At 40.6% G+C, this 20705-nt stretch overlaps 1 protein-coding gene across 1 annotated transcript in view; it reads left to right on the top strand.

Moving 5' to 3' along the window:
• ptprdb (protein tyrosine phosphatase receptor type Db) overlaps window positions 1-20705 on the top strand; it is a 94839-nt gene that overhangs the window by 58325 nt on the left and 15809 nt on the right. The window contains exons 13-29 of the mRNA XM_078259497.1: window positions 234-378; window positions 1262-1564; window positions 2631-2824; window positions 3412-3438; window positions 4091-4208; window positions 4525-5112; window positions 5491-5585; window positions 6052-6308; window positions 9128-9221; window positions 10111-10335; window positions 10421-10581; window positions 11822-11833; window positions 12427-12539; window positions 12660-12701; window positions 13317-13414; window positions 15228-15351; window positions 17769-17944. Coding sequence (XP_078115623.1) covers window positions 234-378; window positions 1262-1564; window positions 2631-2824; window positions 3412-3438; window positions 4091-4208; window positions 4525-5112; window positions 5491-5585; window positions 6052-6308; window positions 9128-9221; window positions 10111-10335; window positions 10421-10581; window positions 11822-11833; window positions 12427-12539; window positions 12660-12701; window positions 13317-13414; window positions 15228-15351; window positions 17769-17944 — 2772 coding nt within the window. The remainder of the gene's footprint in view (window positions 1-233; window positions 379-1261; window positions 1565-2630; window positions 2825-3411; window positions 3439-4090; window positions 4209-4524; window positions 5113-5490; window positions 5586-6051; window positions 6309-9127; window positions 9222-10110; window positions 10336-10420; window positions 10582-11821; window positions 11834-12426; window positions 12540-12659; window positions 12702-13316; window positions 13415-15227; window positions 15352-17768; window positions 17945-20705) is intronic.

The following is a 20705-nucleotide window of genomic DNA, read 5'->3' as shown; positions in this document are numbered from 1 at the left end:
AGATACGAGAGAGAGACAGATGGATTGGTAGCTGAGAGGACTGTTTTGCTGGACTAACACATTTATGGGTAATAACAGATTGAAATATAGATGGGTGGGGTTAACAGAAGATCAGTTGATCCTAATATCAAAAGCTCTATAACAGATGCTCTTTTTGAGCAAATTGTTATTACAACCTTGTTCTTTTGTTTTTCTCACAACTTGATGTCCCGCTGTCTTCATGTTTTTTTCAGAAAAAAGTCAGCTTTGAGCCGACCACCTCCTACCTGTTGAACAACCTGAAGCCTTTCTCCACCTACACCTTCCAGCTGGCTGCCAGGAGCAAGCATGGAATTGGGGCGTATACCAACGATGTGTCCATCGACACACCACAGACACGTAGGTCCCACCACAAATACTGCTGTGTGTGGAAAAGAGAGAGAGGGGGGGGGAGAGAGAGAGAGAGAGAGAGAGGTTTTAATTTTGACAATGCAAAAATTGGAACTGACATAAACTGAACCACAAATACATGAATATGGTCATCTATGATCTGACCATCATAGATTTGGATGTTACACACAGTATTTCTTAAGACATTTGGCAAATTACTTTTTTTGCATTGTCATAATGGGGCCGTCATGAATCCAGACCTTCACTGACCTCAGATTTGATATTTCAACAAATGTATTACTAAATAAATAATTCCCAGAACTTAATCCTACATATAATATAGTACCAGACAGTTTATCGACGATTGGCAGCAGAAAAAACTATTCTTAATTTGTTGGCTAATAATCTGAGGTCTGTAAGAGAATCACTAAAAACAAGGTAAGAAGCCAGAGAAGCTAGATAGAGATGATAGCTCCATCATGGATCACAGAGGCTTGGGTAGGCTGTAAGGACAAGTAAGTTATGGGAAGGTATGTTTGTGTGTTAAAGCTCTAGTCAGTGTTTTTGTGTTCCATCTCTTTTCAATCATTCACTCGTTTTCATTAATCAAACATTTCTACCAAACAGAAGTTGACACCCATCGTTCAGCCATCTTGCTTTCTAGTCACAGGGTCATTTTTCGTAGGAGCTTTCTGTTCTCCAGTGTTTTGTTTTCATTTTATGTTTCTTTGTCTTTTGTTCTCTGTCTTCCGTCCGCTCAATTTCATCCCCATTCCTTCACGGCAAACCTCACTTCCTCACCTCTCCACCCACCAATAACAACTTGCACACACGACCAAATAACATTTACCCAAACAACCCCTACTGTGCATCCTCAAAACTGGACAATCAGTTCCTTCAGCTCCTCCCCAGGACATCACATGCACCAGTCCCAGTTCTACCAGCATCCTGGTAAGTTGGGCTCCACCTCCTCTGGAGTTTCAGAATGGCATCATTACAGGATACTCCATCCAGTACTCCACTACCGAGGGCAACAAAGTGTCTAAAAGAATTGATGGAATTCTTCTGGGAAGTTCTCCGTATCTCCTGGAAAACCTGGAGAAATGGACTGAGTATGGCATAACGGTACGGGCACAGACGGAAGCTGGGAATGGACCAGAGAGTTTACAGCTGCTTATCCGCACCGAGGAAGATGGTATGTTCCCAAACAAACCCCCTGCCTGTATTAGGATGTTCCGCCCCACTAACAATGGCTACCTAACTAACATAGCACTACTGAGCTGAAAGCTCCCTAAACTAACAGCAATTTTATTTCACTGGCCAGTAAAGGCCTTTTGTCTATCCTTGAGCTGCAATCTCAACAGGTGATGGACTTGAGAACCACTGTCAGACCCTCTACTTTTCAAAATCTCTCCTTTATTCCTTTATAACCGTCAGAAACCTCTTACATGTGGAAATCTCCTCCTGCTACACCCTCACCACTGCTTTCTCTTGTCAACAGCAACCCTTTTTTCTCCAGCAACACTTTTTAATCCCTTTTTTTACCTGCATCTTTTTTTCCGCACTTTTCCCCTTTCTTATTAAACCCCTATTTTTGGGGATAAGGGATGGTTGGGATTTCTCACTATATTCTCCACTAACAATACCAAAACAAACCCTTTTGCTGTAGCTGTACCTTGGCCTTTCCACACCTTGGCTTTTCTCACAGACCGTCTGCCCTTCCAACTCCCCTCAAATTATTTGATTATCTTTAATCTCCTTTTATCAATTTATATTGTTGTGTTTTGAGTAATTTCTAATATGTCAGCAATATTTTTGATATTCATGTTTAATATCTCATACTCCCAACGTCTCCATGTTTTCCAGTTTGGAAACATTCCAGAATTGTTTTCTCTTGGTATATGTATTTTTTAGTTCTTGGCAGCACAAGAGGTTTTTCTTGATAACAGTATTTTCTCTTTGACTGCCTGCCACTGTTTATCTGCCCATGGCAACAAATCCTTTTCTATCTGCCATTCTTATCTTTCTTTACATTTGCTTCTTATTCTCCACTGCTTTTTTCCTCTATGTTTTTCCTTAAGCACTCTCATTTTTTACTATTTTGACTTTTTTCCCAGACATCAGAGCATTTTTAGACTTTTTGGAGGATTCTATTTTTTTGTAACCTCCCCTGAAACCAATATATTTTTGATTAGAAAAAGTGAAGGTCTGAGTGCCCATCATCTGTGACCCTTGACCTCTATCCCAAAATGCATTTTTAGTTCCAAGTGGTCCTCCGCGAGGGGTGGAGGCAGAGACTGTGAACGCCTCAGCCATTAGGGTGAAATGGCGAGCACCGGCGCCCGAACGGCAGCACGGTCAGATCCGAGGCTACCAGGTCCACTATGTGAGGATGAACTACGGAGAACCTCAGGGTCAGCCCTTCATCAAGGACATCCTCATAGAGGACTCTCAGGTAACACTAACATATACTCTCTTACACCTTATAATCAACTGTTTCAGGAACTGTTCTATGTATGCCTAATAAAATCATACTTACAACTCTATACACTAGAAAACTAATACAGTCATATTTATTGTTAATGGTCCTATTCATTTCATAGTTTCATTAAAGCCATGAAGAAATTGTGAGCTCCGTCAGCACATTGGTACCTAGAGAGAGCCAGCATGTGGCCATCTAGGTAGTTTTACTGTAGATAAGCTAAATATTTTGCCATATTACTTTTAACAGTCTTTTTGCCTCATATTTAACACATATCAATATGAGGTATCTTTCTTCTCATCTTACTCTTGGAAAGAAAGCATATTTCAGGCTTAAATCTTTTAATTTTAATCATTATTGGATTTCTGTCCATTATATATATATATATATATATATATATATATGTGTGTGTGTGTGTGTGTGTAAATCTATTAATAATGATAATTTTAAACTAATACACTAAAACTTGAGTGCGAAGTCTTTCAGATAAATATCCCAAAAAATAAGATTTGTGTTTTTCTCTCCTTTATCTCTTTTCTCTATACTGTTCTGTCGTTCAGTGGGAAAATGAAGACTCAGCTGAATATGTGAGTAAACCCTTTAAACATATTATTTATAGTGATAACAAAGCAGAGACAGCAGATGAGTCATATTTATGAGATTGTGAATCTCCTATGACCGAGTGAGGGCTTAAAGTGCAGCAGGAAGTCCCTTTTTCATTTCTGCAGTGTGTGCTCTCCAGGATTTTTAATAAAGGACCCTGGAAGAACACATATAACTGATGATATGAGTCATTTGTGGGTATTGCCAACATACCATGATTGTTTATACTTTCCACAGACCAAGAAATGAAGAAAATATTGTGTTCAGTGTTTCGATGGAGACAAATCTAAACTAGTTTTGAGTGTCTGTATAGTTAAATTACATTTTTAGTTGCGAATGGACCACATTTTGAGCTGTGATACTGTGATAATTTCATATAGTTGTTTTTATGATCACAAACCATATCCACTAGACATTTTCCAAAAGCAGCAGCTAGGTGAACAATGTATTTCCTGGCCTGGGAAAGTATTGTTGGTGTAGAAAAGATCTTAATAACTGTCTGTACAGGTACACCGTCAGACAAGAAGCACAGAATTTTACCTTTCTGACCAATTTGACACAGACTTTGTTATTGTCCTAAGGGCACACAGAATTAGTTTCCTTTTGAAGCTAACAATTTGTTTTGTTGTTCTGCAGGAGGTGGTTCTTGGAGACCTGAACGCAGACACTGCCTACTCTGTATCAGTGGGGGCTTACACTGCCAAGGGCGATGGTGCTCGCAGCAAACCTGTTACTGTCTGTAGCGCCCTGCCATGTAAGTGTGTCGATGCAGACTCTCACACAAACAGAAATACATAGAGCTACAAAATCACACACAAAACTAGTAGCAATCTTTGAGACTAAATCCTCACCAATGATCATTAGAGGCCATTAAATCATTGAATTGGTTCATGTTTCACTCTATCACACCTTGATATGCCAGAAAGGAACCAGTTATTTGGTGCCATATTAATCATATTTTGCGGCTTTGCTTGGGGTTGTGAATAATGTGCTTTGCAATTATCCTCTAATTATCTTTTTATCATTCTCTCTCTCTGTCTCTCTTGCTCTCCCTATTTCCCTCTTTCCAGTGCCTGAAAAGCCCAAACTGACGGTGAGTGTCACTGATTCAGGTACTGCTCTGCTTCAGTGGTACCCACCTCCCAACCCACCCACCCCGCTCCTGGGGTACCGCCTCACCTTCGGCCACATCGACGTCCTTCCCTTCACGGTGGTGGAGATCCCCACCAAGGAGAACCGCTACACCGCTCAGGACATCCATAGGGGAGCTAACTACGTGTTCAGACTCTCTTCCCGTAACAAAATGGGCTACGGAGAGGAGGCTGTAATGGAGGTGACTACTCCAGAAGATGCCCCAAGTGGATACCCAGAAAATATTATCTTAGAGGAGTCTTCTGCCACCTCCCTCCGGCTTGCGTGGAAATCAGTCCCACTAATTGAGCAAAATGGGAAAATTATGAAGTACTCAGTTCTGTACAAGGATATAAACAGTCGAGGGAACGCCTCAGAAGTTGTGGTGCCCGCTCCAGGGTCGAGTGTTTTGTTGGAGGGTCTGAGTGCAGATACTGTGTATGATGTCAGGTTGTGCGCGTTCACAGCTGTTGGCCCCGGGCCATTTAGCCCCAGTGTCCAGTTTAGGACACAGCGGCTAGACCAAGGTAGGATTCATGTTCTAACAACCCATCTTCATTGCTCAGGATGCAACACATGCTTCCTAACAACACATTTGTGCATACATTGTGCACACTAAGTTCCACTAGCACACACACAACATCTGGTGACAACATCCTAAGTGTCCTTTTTCGTTGTCTTGTCACTGTAGTCTTAGTCCCAACATCCCAAAGCAAGGTAAGAGTCTTGGGTCTTGGGCGAGTTTCCCTGTACAGTCACACTCACTGTGTGTTGATCAGAGCAGATAGCTAGCTTGAGACTAGTACTAGAGAATGATACACAGGTAAGGCCATTACTTTTGGTTCAGTAGAGAGAATAAATGAGCTTGGAATCATATTCATGTTTTTGTTTTTTCGTACCTTTAGTGTTTGCCACCAACTTCAGAGTAAAGGCTGCCATGAAGAACTCTGTTCTGCTGTCCTGGGAGATCAGAGACAAGAACCCTGCCCAGCCATTCACCGTAAGTAGATTTTGCATTTTGTCATTTTTCAATGTAGTGGGGGGGGGGGGGTAGTATGGAATTACTTGTTCTGACTCAAGTTAGCATAATGTATTGTATTGTTTTCAATCATTTATGCATGTTTTTCTCTGTTAGGTTGCTGTTAAATGAAACTTAACATTTCCTGTTAAAGTATTGCAGGCACATAATGCCCCTTTGAACAGCTGGAAAGCTTTTGATATAAAATAGATAGAGGTGTTCAGTTTACAAGACATGAAGGCTTTGCACTAAAGTATAAAAAAAATTACCAATCAAATAGCTACAATTACAAATTAATAACCTTCCTGTAAAATAAACGCCTGGTTCTTTTGGTTAAGGTAAATAAAGGCATTGGACACTATTTGAGAGCTTACAATATGTGCTGCATTGTCTGTTTTGTGTCGTATTCAATTTAACTCTCAAACTATGTGACCTATCCCATGTCCAGATCCTGTATGGAAAGGGCCAGTCTGTGGAAGTGGATGGGAAACAGACTCAGAAGTTGATCACTGGCTTGGAGGCGGACACCCAGTACTCCTTTCTGCTTACCAACCGGGCCAACAGCGCCGGGGGTCTGCAGCACCGCGTCACAGCCACCACCGCCCCGGACATCCTAAAAACCAAACCCACGGTGGTGGGAAAGACCAACGCCGATGGCATGGTGACTGTGCAGCTACCGACGGTGCAGACCACAGCCAAAGTCAGGTAGTGATGATGGATGAGAGTGAAGAGAGTGTGAGTAAAGAATTTGGTTTAATGTAATGACTACATGTAAGTATTTTTATTAACCTGTTCAGAATGTGCTCCAATTCCACTTCTTCTTCTTCCTCCTGCTACTGCTTTTCATTTATTGGTCTATCAGGAAGGATGTATCTTAGTTGGCAGCAAAGCAAATCTGAGAATGGACTGAAAGCTGATAATCTCATCTGCCTTTTTTTTATAACCACGAACAAATATAGATACCAAGTGGAAGCGGTCCTTCTGCCTTACAGCACAACCTGAATCACTCCACTGCTACTCATGCTCTCACAGCTATTTTACTGTAGTTTGTCCGTCCCATCAGAAGGGTTTTGGGAGCTCTTTGAGTCCCAAACAGCATTTTGCTCTTTCACTACTACAGAGACAAGAGTCTTTCCCATTTTAGGTGCCTTGATCCAGATCAGAGATCAGAAATTGTACAAACTGTCAATCAGTTGGATGTTGAAATTACTTGGTGACAATAATAAAACACACTGTAAGCATTTTTTTAAATGTGATTAGTTTTTTGCAGATTTCTACATTGATCAACTTATCTCTCTTAATGCAAAATTTCCGCATTGAAGCACATATCATTTTATCTTGCGGGCTGTTTCAGCTTTAAAGCTGTAACAAATTCTCATTTTCTCACATTTTACAAAAATAAGCTACTTTCTACTGTATCACTCGACACTCAGAATTGCACCATCTGTGCATCTGTGTGAGCATGGAATGCTGGAGTGAGTCATCTGTTGAGGACATGTTGATGATTTTGGTTTCTGTGCCCTAATCGCTTGACAGGTGCTTATGGTCTGACTGCTTCTAAAAGAAAATCCCCTGATCCAGTAGTATTATTGTTTTTGTGTCACACGTGACTTCAGACATGTTCCTCTGGTCAAAATACAACCACACAGTTTAGATTTAATGTACGACGTCACAGCTGCTGCTGCAGAAATATACTGTATTAATGATACAATACTCTATAGTTCTTTAAAGCAGAAGACCAAAGGAATAGTTATACATTTTGGGAAATATCCTTACTCACTTTCCTGCAGAGACTTACAGTAGATGGCAAGATCAATACCACTTGCATGTGTGTACAGTAAATATGAAGCTAAGACAAGATAAACCTTTATTGATCCCCAGAGGGGAAATTTGGTTCTTGCAGCCGCACAATGACAGCGATAGAACAGATGAATAGAGAAATAAAATAAATAAATAAAAGCTATATAAGACTAGAATAAAAAATACATATTAGAAGACTTTGATTGCAAAGTAAAGTGACACTGGTGTATGGTAAATATGAAGCTACCACCAGCAGCTGCTTAGCTTAGTTTAGCACTTGAAACAGCTATCCTGGCTCTGTCGGAAGGTAACAAAATACACCTACAAGCACCTCTTCAGCTCACAACAACTGAACTAAACTAACTAAACAAAAGAGATATAGGGCCCTATTTTAACAATCTGAAACGCAAGTATCAAACGCCAAACGCAAGTAGCTTTGTGGGCGGATCTCGGGCGCTGTTGCTATTATACCGGCGGGATAAATGACTCTTGCGCCCGACCCAAATTTAAAATGGGTTGGTCTGAAGTAGCTACATTACTCATAGGTATGGTTTGGACGTAACGTGCAATAAACCAATCAGAGCGTTATCTCACATTCCCTTTAAAAGCAGGCGCGCTCGTTCCATGGCGGATTGCTATTATAATGGCGGATTTGCTAGGCGCACGCTCTTAATACATCCATGGGCACACGCCAGGAGCGGTTCGCACCCGAGGAGACCGACGTTTGCTTTTTTGACAAAATGTAAATAAAGAAATGTCACAAAAACATACTTTCCGATGTTTTGGGCTCACTCTCACTGAATCACGAGGTTATGAATGCATGGTGATATTTTTGCAATGTAGTCTAACATTAGACCGAGATTACCTCACTATAGACGATGTAGCTCTTCTGTCTCTCCTCACCCGTGCTGCTGCTGGAGCATTTGGGTAAGTGGCATCGGCACATGCAGTTCAACATCACAACTCCACAAGTCCTCTAATATTTCCTCATTTATGTCATCAACACATCTATGATTCATGGAAATGTTGTGTAAAACAAGGTCATTTTTTTAATTTTTTAATTTTATGTATGGTTTGCAAAAATGGGAACTGCTGGGTCTGTGAGATGAGAGAAGCAAAGTGTATGCGCGGTGTGCACACTCTACATTACGGCCAAGCATGTGCCCTTAAAATAGCATCTGAATAACGCACCACTGACTTTAGACTAGGTTTTTCCTGGTCTGTGGCAGAGAATTGTTTTCTGAAACTGCAAAATAGCACTAGAGAACGTTTGCGCTGGAACACGCCTCCTCTTTTTGCTGAACCGCCCCCGGGAGCGCAAGTTCATTCCCTAATTTACCAACGTGAGTCTGTGGAGGGAAAAGTCCGCTGTGCGTCGGGTGCAAAATAGGAATGATAGATGCGCCGGTGTACAAAGTCAATTGCACTGGGTGCAAGATAATGCCCATAGTGTGTTAGTAAGTGAGCCGATTTTGTTGCCTTCCAATGAGCTGTTTGCCCGTTTCCAGTAATGCTAAGCTAAGCTAACTGGGTGCCGGCTGTAGCTATATATTTATCGTACAGACATGAGAATGGTATCTATATTCTCATCTATTGCTCAGAGAAGAAGGAAATGCATGTATTTCCCAAAATGCCAAACTATTCCTGAAATATTGAAGAAGAAAAAAGCCTAGTTTATATTGTGTATTTTCTTAAGCCTGAACCCAGTGCATGCTGTGTTTCAGGGGTTACTATGTGGTCGTGGTGCCACTGAAGAAGCAGAGAGGAGGGAAGTTCCTGAATCCCTGGGAGGAGCCCGACCAGATGAACCTGGATGAGGTGAGACATGCAGCAGAGGAGGGCATTCTACTAAATAGCTAATGGTCACAATAAGGGGCTAATTATAAGCTAAGGCACATGCTGGCCAGCTATGGTCTGGCCACTACCATTAATCCTTGTGTATTTCAGATTGTTTTTTATGTGTGTAAATGAATTGTCTATGTGTACTTTTGTTTGCAAACTTGCTTGCCTCAAATTGCCCCTTGAGGGACCAATAAAGTATTTTGAATGTAATTGCATGTTTAAGTCTTATTATGCGAAGGTAGACGACCTGGCCATCCATGCCTGTTCAATCCAAACAATACTTTCACAAAACATTTCCCATCCAATTCCACTTCCTGCCTTTTTCTAAAGACTTCATCACCTCATTATGCTGTTCTGAAAGCACATTCATGTGTGTGAGATGAGTTTCAATAGAGTTTTTATGCTGCCCACTGTCTCAATAGATAAATGTGGCAGCAATTGAATTGATGATGAAGACATTTGTGCTAAGGTGATAATGCTCTATACAGCCAATTCTTCTTTCACTAATGAGGGTTTTTGTGTGAGGTAAAATTGCTAAACCGTCTTTCTTTTCCAAGGTTTTATTTTGTTATCAAAACTCAGAAATACAATTGACAAATGATAGATTTTTTAGGAAAATAATGGCAATGGCAGAAAGATGACTATTTTGCCTTTACTGTATCCAAGACATGTAATTGTTGTAGTGTCTAATCAGCTTTGATGTTGCACTTTGTTTGAACTTGGCATATATTAGATGGAAATTATGACCAATGGTTATGTGATATTTCCCCATTTTCTATACTATCTAATTTTTTCTGTCAAACCTTTGTTTTAATTATCTTTATCCTTTTCCCTCTCCTCTGGTTATCCCTGCCTTCCCTTTTAGCTCCTGAAAGAGATCAACAGGACTAGCGTCAGTCGTGCCCTCCGCATCCGCAGGCAGGCTGCCCAATCAGACCCTAGGGCCTATGTCACTGCTCACTTTAAGACCCTTCCCCTGGAGTTTACACTAGGTGATGGGCGAAACTATGGCGACTTCCGCAACCGTCCACTGCAGAACGGACAGGAGTATGTTTTCTTTGTGCTTGCGCTACTCGACCTTTCTGAGAATGTGAGTACAAACACACACACACCCACACAGTTTACCCATCCAATTGCAGTTTTGTCTAAATGCATAAAACCATGTCTTCCTACAGACTATGTATGCCACTAGCCCTTATTCTGATCCTGTGACCTCATCGGATGTGGATCCTCAGCCAATCGTTGATGAGGAAGAGGGCCTGTTGTGGGTGGTGGGGCCTGTGTTGGCTGTCATCTTCATTGTCTGCATCGTCATCGCCATTCTTCTCTTCAAGAGGTAAGGACAGCATGATGGACCCAGGAAGACAGTAAAATGGTTTAATATAGGACAGGGCTTTTTAAAGTCTGATGCAGTGTGCCCCGAATCAGACAAAATTGAGACAGAAAACTGGAATTACAGACGACTTTCACTGGATTACTTTGGTACTGAAGGAACTTAAAAACTTGATGATTCCCAGCCAAGTTCTGGAGTTGTGAGGTCCGTATTTGTTCTATGATTTCTAAGCGGATTTATGGATTAATTTGCGATGGAATCAGATATTATGATTTCATTAATCACACTGAATCTAACAATACGTGTATCAGTATCTGTGTGATCAGATTTGACTGAGTTATGACTCCAAGAAGGAGTATGAATTTTGACGCAAATTGCGGCAATCTTGCGCTAAGGATTTCATAAAAAGTACCTTAATTTCCCCCTCGGCCCCATCTAACTCTTCCACAAACTGAATGCAAGACCTCAGAACCAAGCTGAGACTGAACAAAGCCCAGCTGGTGCAAATATGTGTTTCCATTATTTATGCAACATACAGGACTAACATTAAGATATATTTATTGTGATTCTGTGCTGCTGCAGGCAACACAATTAACGTCCCGACTGTTTGTTTGCTAATCACATCTGAGTTCAGCTCCCAAGTTCTCTTAGAAATTTAATTGTGTGTTTTTTGTAATCTGTTATTAAAATCTTTATACAGAGAGCAACATTACATAGCAGATAGGGGAAGATAACATAATAATCACTCATTAGCATTATTCATGATAATCATCTGTTCTGCTGGCTGGAGCTTTGTTATTGCACATGAATAATTGCTGTGACTGTGATGTGGCATTGCAAAATTATTAACCTTGATGGTAATAATCTAAAGTTCATAAGCCCTAGAGTGTAAATAGTGGCGATCCACAGCCATTAATGTCTCTGTAGCTGAGTTGCACTCTGCAACATTTTTCCAGTATGTTATTAGATGTCACACTAAGAGGGTGCTGTGTATGCAGTGTTGTGAGAAATCAGAGGAAGAGTTTTGTCAGTTAGCTTTACATTCACTGTTTATCCCTGTGTCTAAAGGAGGTGCTATTGAACTTATATAACATTGTATTGAGAAAGTGATTCGATTAGTTTCAATGAGAGGGGTAAAACGATGAGTTCATTGTTAGTTTAGTCTCTGGTGTTTATTTTTTGACACTAATTTTATTCATCCTTGTCTGTCCTTTTATCTGCTCTTCTCCCTGTTTGGATCCAGCAAACCTGACAGGTAAACAAACTCTACCTATTACCATTTCCTCGGTCTTACAGGTGTATTTTCCTTGAAAAGCCTTTACAAAAGAATTATTTAGATAATAGATCCCAGCAGAGTCAGGATTACCTTGATGTTTCTTTGATGATTCTAAAGTAACCTACAGTGCACTGGATAAAGACATAAGGCATAAAAGCAAATTGTAAGTATGCAGAGCAAGGAACAATGACAACTGCTATGCATGATTTTGTTCGTGTCGATGGTTTAAACCCAAATATAGTGTAAAAGCAAAGAAAATGTGAGAATATCTCCTGGGAGTTTCTGTGACAACAAGCAGCCAGTCATTAACATATAAACAACCTGCAACACTAAACCAGCAGTCAACCAAAGGTTGAATTTGAAGCAGAAATTTCCTGAGAACTCCAGCTATCCCTGCAGTTTTTCTCGTAAATTTAACATTCGCATTACTCTTGTCCGTTTATTTAATTGAGGCTATGCGTTAGTTTATAAACCCCATATTTTCCCAGATTCACTTTTTCATGCAGTAAAAGGTTTCAGTTCATCAGGCTGAGGTGCATCATGTAAACGCTGTGTGTTGTCTGTTATTCCAGGAAAAGGGCAGAGGCTGAAGGCAGGAAGAGCAGTTTCCCCTGCAGCAAAGCCATGTCGTCCCACCATCCCACTGATCCTGTGGAGCTACGCAGAATTAACTTCCAGACTCCAGGTAAACTAGACACACCTATAGACACATACAGGCACAAACACCAGGTTTAGTGTGATGTGTGATTCTTAAAATATTAGTTGTATTTATAGGATTAACTGTGGTGTTGTTTTCCCTTTTCAGCCTACCGTGTATCAGTGTACCGCGGTTATCGCCGTTTGTCAAGTTAGTTGGTCTTAGTCTGTCATAGATCTTCTCTCTGTTGTCATTGTTTTCCTTCTTACCACATTCAGTTTCTTTCTTTTTTTCTCTCTTTGTGTCTTTCTGTCTGTCTGTCTTTCTTTATTTCTTTCTTTCTTTCTTTCTTTCTTTCTTTCTTTCTTTCTTGCTTTCTTTCTTTCTTTCTTTCTCTTTTCCATTTCCATGCTAACTAACCTTCCATCCCATATAGGATCAAGCTGCTTGAATTGACAACATTTCATCATAATGCCTCTGGAATACTTCTTTAAAAATCCCCAAATTTTTTTTTTTTACATGCTAAATTTTTAACCGCCTTTGTCATAGTCTTTTTTTGTCTTCACCAGCAGTGTGCATATACTCTGAGGACATGTTATTGTGCCTCAGTAACTTTCAGAACACGCACATTGTTCTCTCTGTCTGCCTGGAGAGAAAATGGTCACTTAACAAACAAAAAACCCTCCATTTGCTTCCTCCGCTGACTATGGACAGAACACTAAACAACAGCACCTCTGAGAATCCTAACTCTTAACATTTTCCTCCAAAAACTTTAGTTGTACATCTATCCAAATGGCATCTTTTTTCTATTTCTGTGCTCGGCAGGCATGGCAAGTCACCCACCCGTCCCCATCTCTGAGCTGGCAGATCACACTGAGCGCCTCAAGGCAAACGACAATCTCAAGTTCTCCCAAGAGTACGAGGTAGGAATGCTGATTATCTGTCCCTGAAAATCTTTAGCTTGGGAAATTCATCTGGTTTTGATGCAGTCTCACACGTATTTATCATTGACTCATCAGGTTTTTTAAGCTCAGTTTCAATTTCAATGGTGAGCGCTGTAGATGGAGCCTTGCCTAGTCTTCACAGCTAAGTTGCATTTTGAGTTGTCTTCATAGAACGATACAAGATAAAGCGCATTTTCCTCTCTCTACTGTCTTGTCGTTATCTATACAAATATAAGAAGGAAATTGAAATTGCAAGCTCAAAGCGAGTTTGCTTACAGCAAGATGGTTATCAACCCCTTATTTCTACGCTCTGGTAGAGAAAGAGGAGCAACAGAGATAGAAAAAAGAGCAGACTCACCAAGAGATACAGGAAGCAAGTGTGCTCTACAAAAAAAGAGGCTTCTTGATTAGTTTCCTTCAACTTGCAGCCCAGTTTGGATTTGGATCAAAAAAGGCATGTACTTTGAGATAACAATGTGCCTGAACATGGTAAGCTGAACTGTGGCACTAAATAAGAAAAAACACATCAGTAGAAATATTACCCAACACGCTGGCTGTGTTGCAAATAGTGCTAGCATTACAATGACAAAAAGAAAAATCAGTTTAGACCGACAGCCTCTGGGTGAATAGGCAGATATAAGGCTCTAATTGGCTACCACAAGAGAGAGATAAATTGTGTGTGACAGAGATACGTATATAGAGAAGGACAAGGACACATTATGCAAAGAGTAGAAAAACAGAGCGAGGATGTTTAGGGGAGAAAAGCGTTGGGAGAGAGGATAAAGGAGGGTGGAAGAGACAGTGAGGGAGAGGCTGTATGTAATTGTGGTGTGAGTTGGAACCACTCTGTTGAGCCCCACATTCTCACTGCATGACTGTGTGCTTTGTTCGGTACTGAACCCTTAACGAGGCAACGAGAGAGATGGATGGAGGAGGGATTGAGGGAGAGAGAGAGGCCAGAAATGGTTGTGGTGTAATAATCAGACACACATGATGTTGGGCAGTGTGCGGAAAGCAGTCTTAAACACACACATACATGCATGCACTCAACCAGTACCATTTTTCCCCAAACCAAACCATAATTATGTGTTGTAAAATATTCAAAATTGCTAAATTACCCTGGCTCTCTCCTCTTCGTCCCTCTCCATTGACAGCCCCATAATGACCTCATGTCTGCCTCTCCCAGCTAACAGTGATGGTTACACTGTAATTACCCTTCAGGAACTTAATGTGTTGGTCTAACACAACCACCCTTTCTCTCCCAGAGGAATTTATTGTGTTTTTATCATCTTTCTCTGGTAGCTAGTTTTTTGTTTGTTTTTTGAAAGCGGAAAGTCCCTACATCACTGGTGTTTCTTGAAATAGGATATCGTATTTGCCGACATTCCTGTCCAAGTTTAATAATACCTCGTTCATTTTCAATTTGTACTTGGTTTCTAATGGTGTGGTTTTGCTGCAGCATCACTGGACAATGCCTCTGAGCTCAGATGCATTGACTTGTCCAGTTCTGGCTTTTCTAGATGCCATTTTCTGCACTTTGAGGCAGATTTTGTGTATGTCTGTTTGTCTGTCTGTCTATCTATCTATCTATTTTAAGAGATAACAGCATCCTTGCCAACACTCAATTTTAAGTGGTTAAGCTTATGGCGTTGCGTATGCATGATATTATTAGGGAATTAGATTGGACATACAGGAGTTTGAACGTACATTATCTTATTTCTGTTCTATATATATTGTTGTAATATCTGATGTTTGTTTTTTGTTCTTCAACCTTGTCTTTTGCGTCTTGTAGTCCATCGACCCTGGTCAGCAGTTCACATGGGAGAACTCCAACTTGGAGGTCAACAAACCAAAGAACCGCTATGCTAACGTCATTGCCTATGATCACTCCAGGGTCATACTCTCCAGCATTGAGGGTAAGACACGCTGCCTGCCTGTGTGTGTGTGTGTGTGTGTGTCTGTGTGTGTGTGTGTGTGTGTGTGTGTGTGTGTGTGTGTGTGTGTGTGTGTGTGTGTGTGTGTGTGTGTGTGTGTGTGTGTGTGTGTCTCTCTCTCTGAGCTTTTGTACTTCTATCTTTGTGAGGACTCAGTTGAGAGTGAGGGCATTTTTAAGAAGTTAAGACTGTTTGAGGTTTATGACTTGGTTTCAGGGTTAATGTTGCTAAGGGTTTAGATTGGGCATGTGGTTGTGATACTTAAGGTTGGGAATAGAGGCTAGGGAGTGCATTGTGTCAACCAGAGTGATCAAGTATAGAAGTACGTGTGTGTGTGTGTGTGTGTGTGTGTGTGTGTGTGTGTGTGTGTGTGTGTGTGTGTGTGTGTGTGTGTGTGTGAGAGCTGCTATCCATGACGGATGGGATATTAATAGTCTAAAGATCCATTAATTGCCAATTTTCATAGAACGCATACAAAGGGCTGTGTCTGCATCAGCCATAAAAAATGATCATTTAGGGATGCAAACATACTGCTGTTTCTAACCACATCATACAACATATATGGTCTGTAACTTCACCATTTTAATGTTTATGGAGATAAATTGGGCTCACGCTTTATTAATTATTATTTCCTGATATATTTTCGTGGTGTGCCCATTTTACTGGATTTGGTCTTTTTAAACAGTCTAAAATTACAAGAACAAATAGTCACAGTCCTGTTCTCAGTGTTCATTTTGAAGCACACTCACCCACTTTAGCTAGGAGAGACCTGAGGCAGAGAAACTGGCAGCTCCAATGTGGAGAGAGGGAGGCAGTGGGAGGCCAAGCCCAAACAGATGAGCCTTATCTGGGCAGAGCATGTGTGAGCAGCCCCCACCCCCGCCTGTCCTGGAGCCCTGGCTGTCTGTCTTTCTTTCAGCTTAGAAAACACATATACTCTTGAGCATGTCCAACACACAAGAGAACACACACACTCGACTATAGATTTAAAACACATGCCCAAAATGTGCACAAGCACAGATATGCACTTTTGCTCCCAGTCTCCTCCACACATGCTGCATGAACACACACTCTCTGCCAAGCCAGTTTAGCCACCAAGTGACTGGAAGTGTGTGTGTGTGTGTGTGTGTGTGTGTGTGTGTGTGTGTGTGTGTGTGTGTGTGTGTGTGTGTGTGTGTGTGTGTGTGTGCGTGTTTTATCTGCATAGTGCTTCTGCTGCAGTGCTTCCCTTGCAATGAAGTTGGAGCAGATCAAAGCATTTAGCCAAGCTGTTTTAAAGACTACGGTGGATAAACATATGTTAGAAGCTCTTCATACCGTCTGTCCCCGTCCCATTTCAAATAAGTTGTGGAAACACCCTGTACTTCTGTGTGTGTGTGTGTGTGTGTGCGTGTGCGTGCGTGCACGTGCGTGCGTGCGTCTGTTGTTTTTTTTTACAACTGTATGGGAGTATGGCTGTGAGAAGAGAGTCAGCTGCAGGAGTTTCTTCCTGTCAGGGTTTGCTCATTGACTTCTTCTTTTCAAATGTAAACTGCTATCAGACGACTCAAAAGGAGTTTTGTGTCCCACTTCGGCAGAATCAGGTCACAGCTAAATTCACGCATACACGTATGTGTGTATGTCTCTGTGTGTACTTTGGTGTTTTAGTCGATGTGTGCACGTTTGAGCTGTGACTCAGTGATTTTTGGGATTATGGTATTAGGCCCCAGATGAGCAGGACTGATCCTAAATCAAACACACACAGATGGTCTCTCACATCACACACACACACACACACACACACACACACACACACACACACACACACACACACACACAATCCCTTCCAGGACAAGCAGTGTCAGCTGAGTCTTACACAGAGACGGACTTACAGTCATATTGCCATTCAAAGCGACACACCCAGAGTATACTCAGATTAGGCCCATGATCGTCTTAGCATGTATTATAAAACAAGATGGCTGAACAATCCAACACCAAAGGATGCTTGGCCCTGTGAAAACATTAATCTCCCTGCCATGACCTCAAATGATCTGCACTTTTATTACTGGGACATAAACCTGCTTTCATGGCAGTAGACATTAAATAATCTATATAGATTATTTCACTGCGAATCAAAATAAGAATCCGGTTCATCTGCAAAGAAAATGACACGGATGGATACTGTTTCCATGTGATCAGTGCAGAAACATTCAACCCTGATGCCATTCATCATATACAGTATATGATGCAGTGGATAGGCACAAATGCATATTTCAGCATCAGTGGGATCTATTTCTCCCACCTGTTTATTCTCTACCACCTCAACCTGTCACAATTCATTCTCCTCTTCACCTTGCTTACATCTCTTTCCATTTTTTTTCAACGTCCTCCATAACTTCCACTTTTTCCTGATTATGCAGGTGTCCCAGGCAGTGACTACATCAATGCTAACTATATTGATGGCTACCGCCGTCAGAATGCCTATATCGCCACTCAGGGATCCCTCCCTGAGACTTTCGGTGAATTCTGGAGGATGGTCTGGGAGCAGCACACGGCCAACATTATAATGATGACCAAGCTGGAAGAGAAATCACGGGTAAGAAAAAGGGGGATGGAATAACATGGGAGTATGGGGCAGCAAGGACATGGTATCACAGCGCTAAGCCAACACAATACTGATGTCCAAAAGAAGAGAAGAGGAGGAGTAAATATTAGGATGCCATGATGCAATATTAAGTAGCAGTTTTTGGCAAAAAGCTGGAATAGGACAGCAGATGGTAGGCTGTGCACAGATAGCACAGAACACAAGACATAGTAGCATAAATGATGTGGCGTATGACATGGAAGGGAAGACTTGAGTGGCAGTGAGTGGGTGCATAAGTGTGGGATAGAGTAAGGTATAGAGTACATGTAGTAGGGTAGGGTCAAGTAATACGTAGGATAAACATTTTTCTCCAGCCAAACCTGAACCACTACATAAGTAGTAAGTTAAAGTAAGTGGAACAACAAAGAAAACAGCTGAATTTTTGACCATACACTTTTTTGAAACTTTTTTGAAACATTGTGTAAACATACCTATAGATTACATATTGATTGTTATGTCAGGAATACATATTTTACAATAAAGGCCAAACACACAAACACTACTTCAATCTTTACATCCTTAAAAAAAGATATATTTTTATTAAGCAAGTGTAAGCAGACCTTTATTGGGTCTTTGTGCAAGTTTACATTAGCGAGAAAGTTGCTCAGGTAGGCTTAATGCTGTACATGCAGTGTGTTAGGTATTTGCTTTACCTGCAGCATTCTGCTTTTCAGATGATTAAGGAAATGTCTGAAGAATATCAGTGGCAATGTGCAACGTCCCACTGTCAGCACAGAAAAGGGTAAAGTAGGTACAGTGTAGAGTAGGACTGCGTTCAGTTGAATATGATTGGATAAGCTAACACTGTTTAATAACCATTACTAATAAATGGTAAATTGATAGTAAATTCGGGGGCCCGGATAGCTCAACTGGTAGAGTGGGTGCCCATATATAGAGGTTTACTCCTCGACGCAGCGGCCGCGGGTTCGACTCTGACCTGCGGCCCTTTGCTGCATGTCATTCCCCCCTCTCTCTCCCCTTTCATTTCTTCAGCTGTCCTGTCAATAAAGGCCTAAAAATGCCCAAAAAATAATCTTAAAAAAAAGTAATTTTACTGTTAACAATGATGTTTTATAGTGTTTACTAATTATTATTAATATTATGATTAATGTTATTTTATCATTTGTTTAGTGCACATGTCAAAGTCAAGGCCCGCATATCAATTTAGGTTCACAATCAATTTTGGCCCACCTTTGTGCGCCAAACCAAAAAGACGGTAAACACGACACAAAAGCAGAATTTGGCAGATTTCTGATTTTGTGACTAAGAAATTTCCAAACAGCCGGTCAGTTTGCATATTCAGGACTGTAAATAGGTTGTTGTAAAAAATGTAATCATTGTTTTTGCTTGATTTGCTAAATTCTATGATGGCTCAGGAACTTTTTTGCTGACTTTTTTAGGGCTTTATGTCAACCAATCTGTAAGTGAGAAGGCTATATGAGACATGCAATAATATAGTCAAAGATATTTGACTTTTTAGATTAAATAAAATCCTGTCAATGAACTATACATGTCTGGCCCTTGATGTGATTCTCATTTTCCAGTGTGGCCCTTAGTAAAGTTGAGTTTGACACTGACACTTTAGTGTAATATAAAATAATAAGTTTATTTTAATTGTGTTAATTTACTTAATTTAGATAGATAGTTAATACTTCAGTGGTTAATAATTATTTTGTAAACCATCTATAAATATTTGGATGGCTAATATAAAGTTGCAACTAATGCTTATAATATTAACTCAATGATTAATAAGTGGTTTATAAAGCATCAAGTAACATTAAATTGGCCCGTTAAATCTTTTTGGCGAGCTATAGAAGAGATGATTATTTGATTATGTGTGTTCATTAACTATCAATTTACCATTTAATGATGGTTATTATAAAGTGTTACTGAATATAATGCAGGAATGGAAGAGAAGAGTATGTTAGGATATGTTGTGATAGGTTGTGCAAGAGGGATGTCAGGTTGAGCGTGAAGTATAATAGAGTTAAGTAGGACCCGGCAGTTTTTGAAGGTTAAATTACAGTAAAATGAGAGGAATAAAGTACAGTTAGGTTAAAGTTGAGTAAAGGTAGAATTGGATTGAATATGGTTGGTTTGACAGCAGTAAGGAGGTACGAGACAGGCCAGGGCAGGGCAAGGTGATCATTTTTTAGGATGTAGGAAGGACAGGAGAGTCCAGATAGACTAAACCAAACAGGACAGACAAGGAGAGGACATAAGGACCAGGTCATGTAGTAAGAAAATAGGTTATACAACCACGATTATTATAGTGACCAAGCTCAAGGTGCCGTGGTTAAGTGAGAAGTTTGAGTGTGCACGTAGGACAGGACAAGTGTAGTTGATTCAAATGGAATAGAATACAGTAGAACATAATGTGTATAATGGTGAGCAAGACCTAAGGGAATAACAAGAACAGCTAAATGAGGGCTATGTAATGAATTAGAAAATAATTTAGCTTCAAGGCATTTTGCTGTTAACAGAATATGCGCTTGAGTAAAAACTCAATTTTATTAGAATGTCATGTTAGAATAAGATGAACAAGAATGGCTTGAGGTATGAATCAATATTAAGTGCTAACCAATTATGTCCAGTGCCCATGTTCAGAAAATGATCCTTTCCTATCATCTGTGCTTCTTTTCCTATTAACCTGTCTTGTGTTGAAACAGTTTCCTTTTCAACTTTTTCCAACTGTCTCTGTTGTGTCTGTTTG

This window comes from Sander vitreus, chromosome 2, assembly GCF_031162955.1.
Source record: "Sander vitreus isolate 19-12246 chromosome 2, sanVit1, whole genome shotgun sequence".
Taxonomy (NCBI): Eukaryota; Metazoa; Chordata; class Actinopteri; order Perciformes; family Percidae; genus Sander; species Sander vitreus.
Note: the sequence above shows the minus strand (reverse complement) of the source record. Positions and strands in the feature narration are given on the sequence as shown.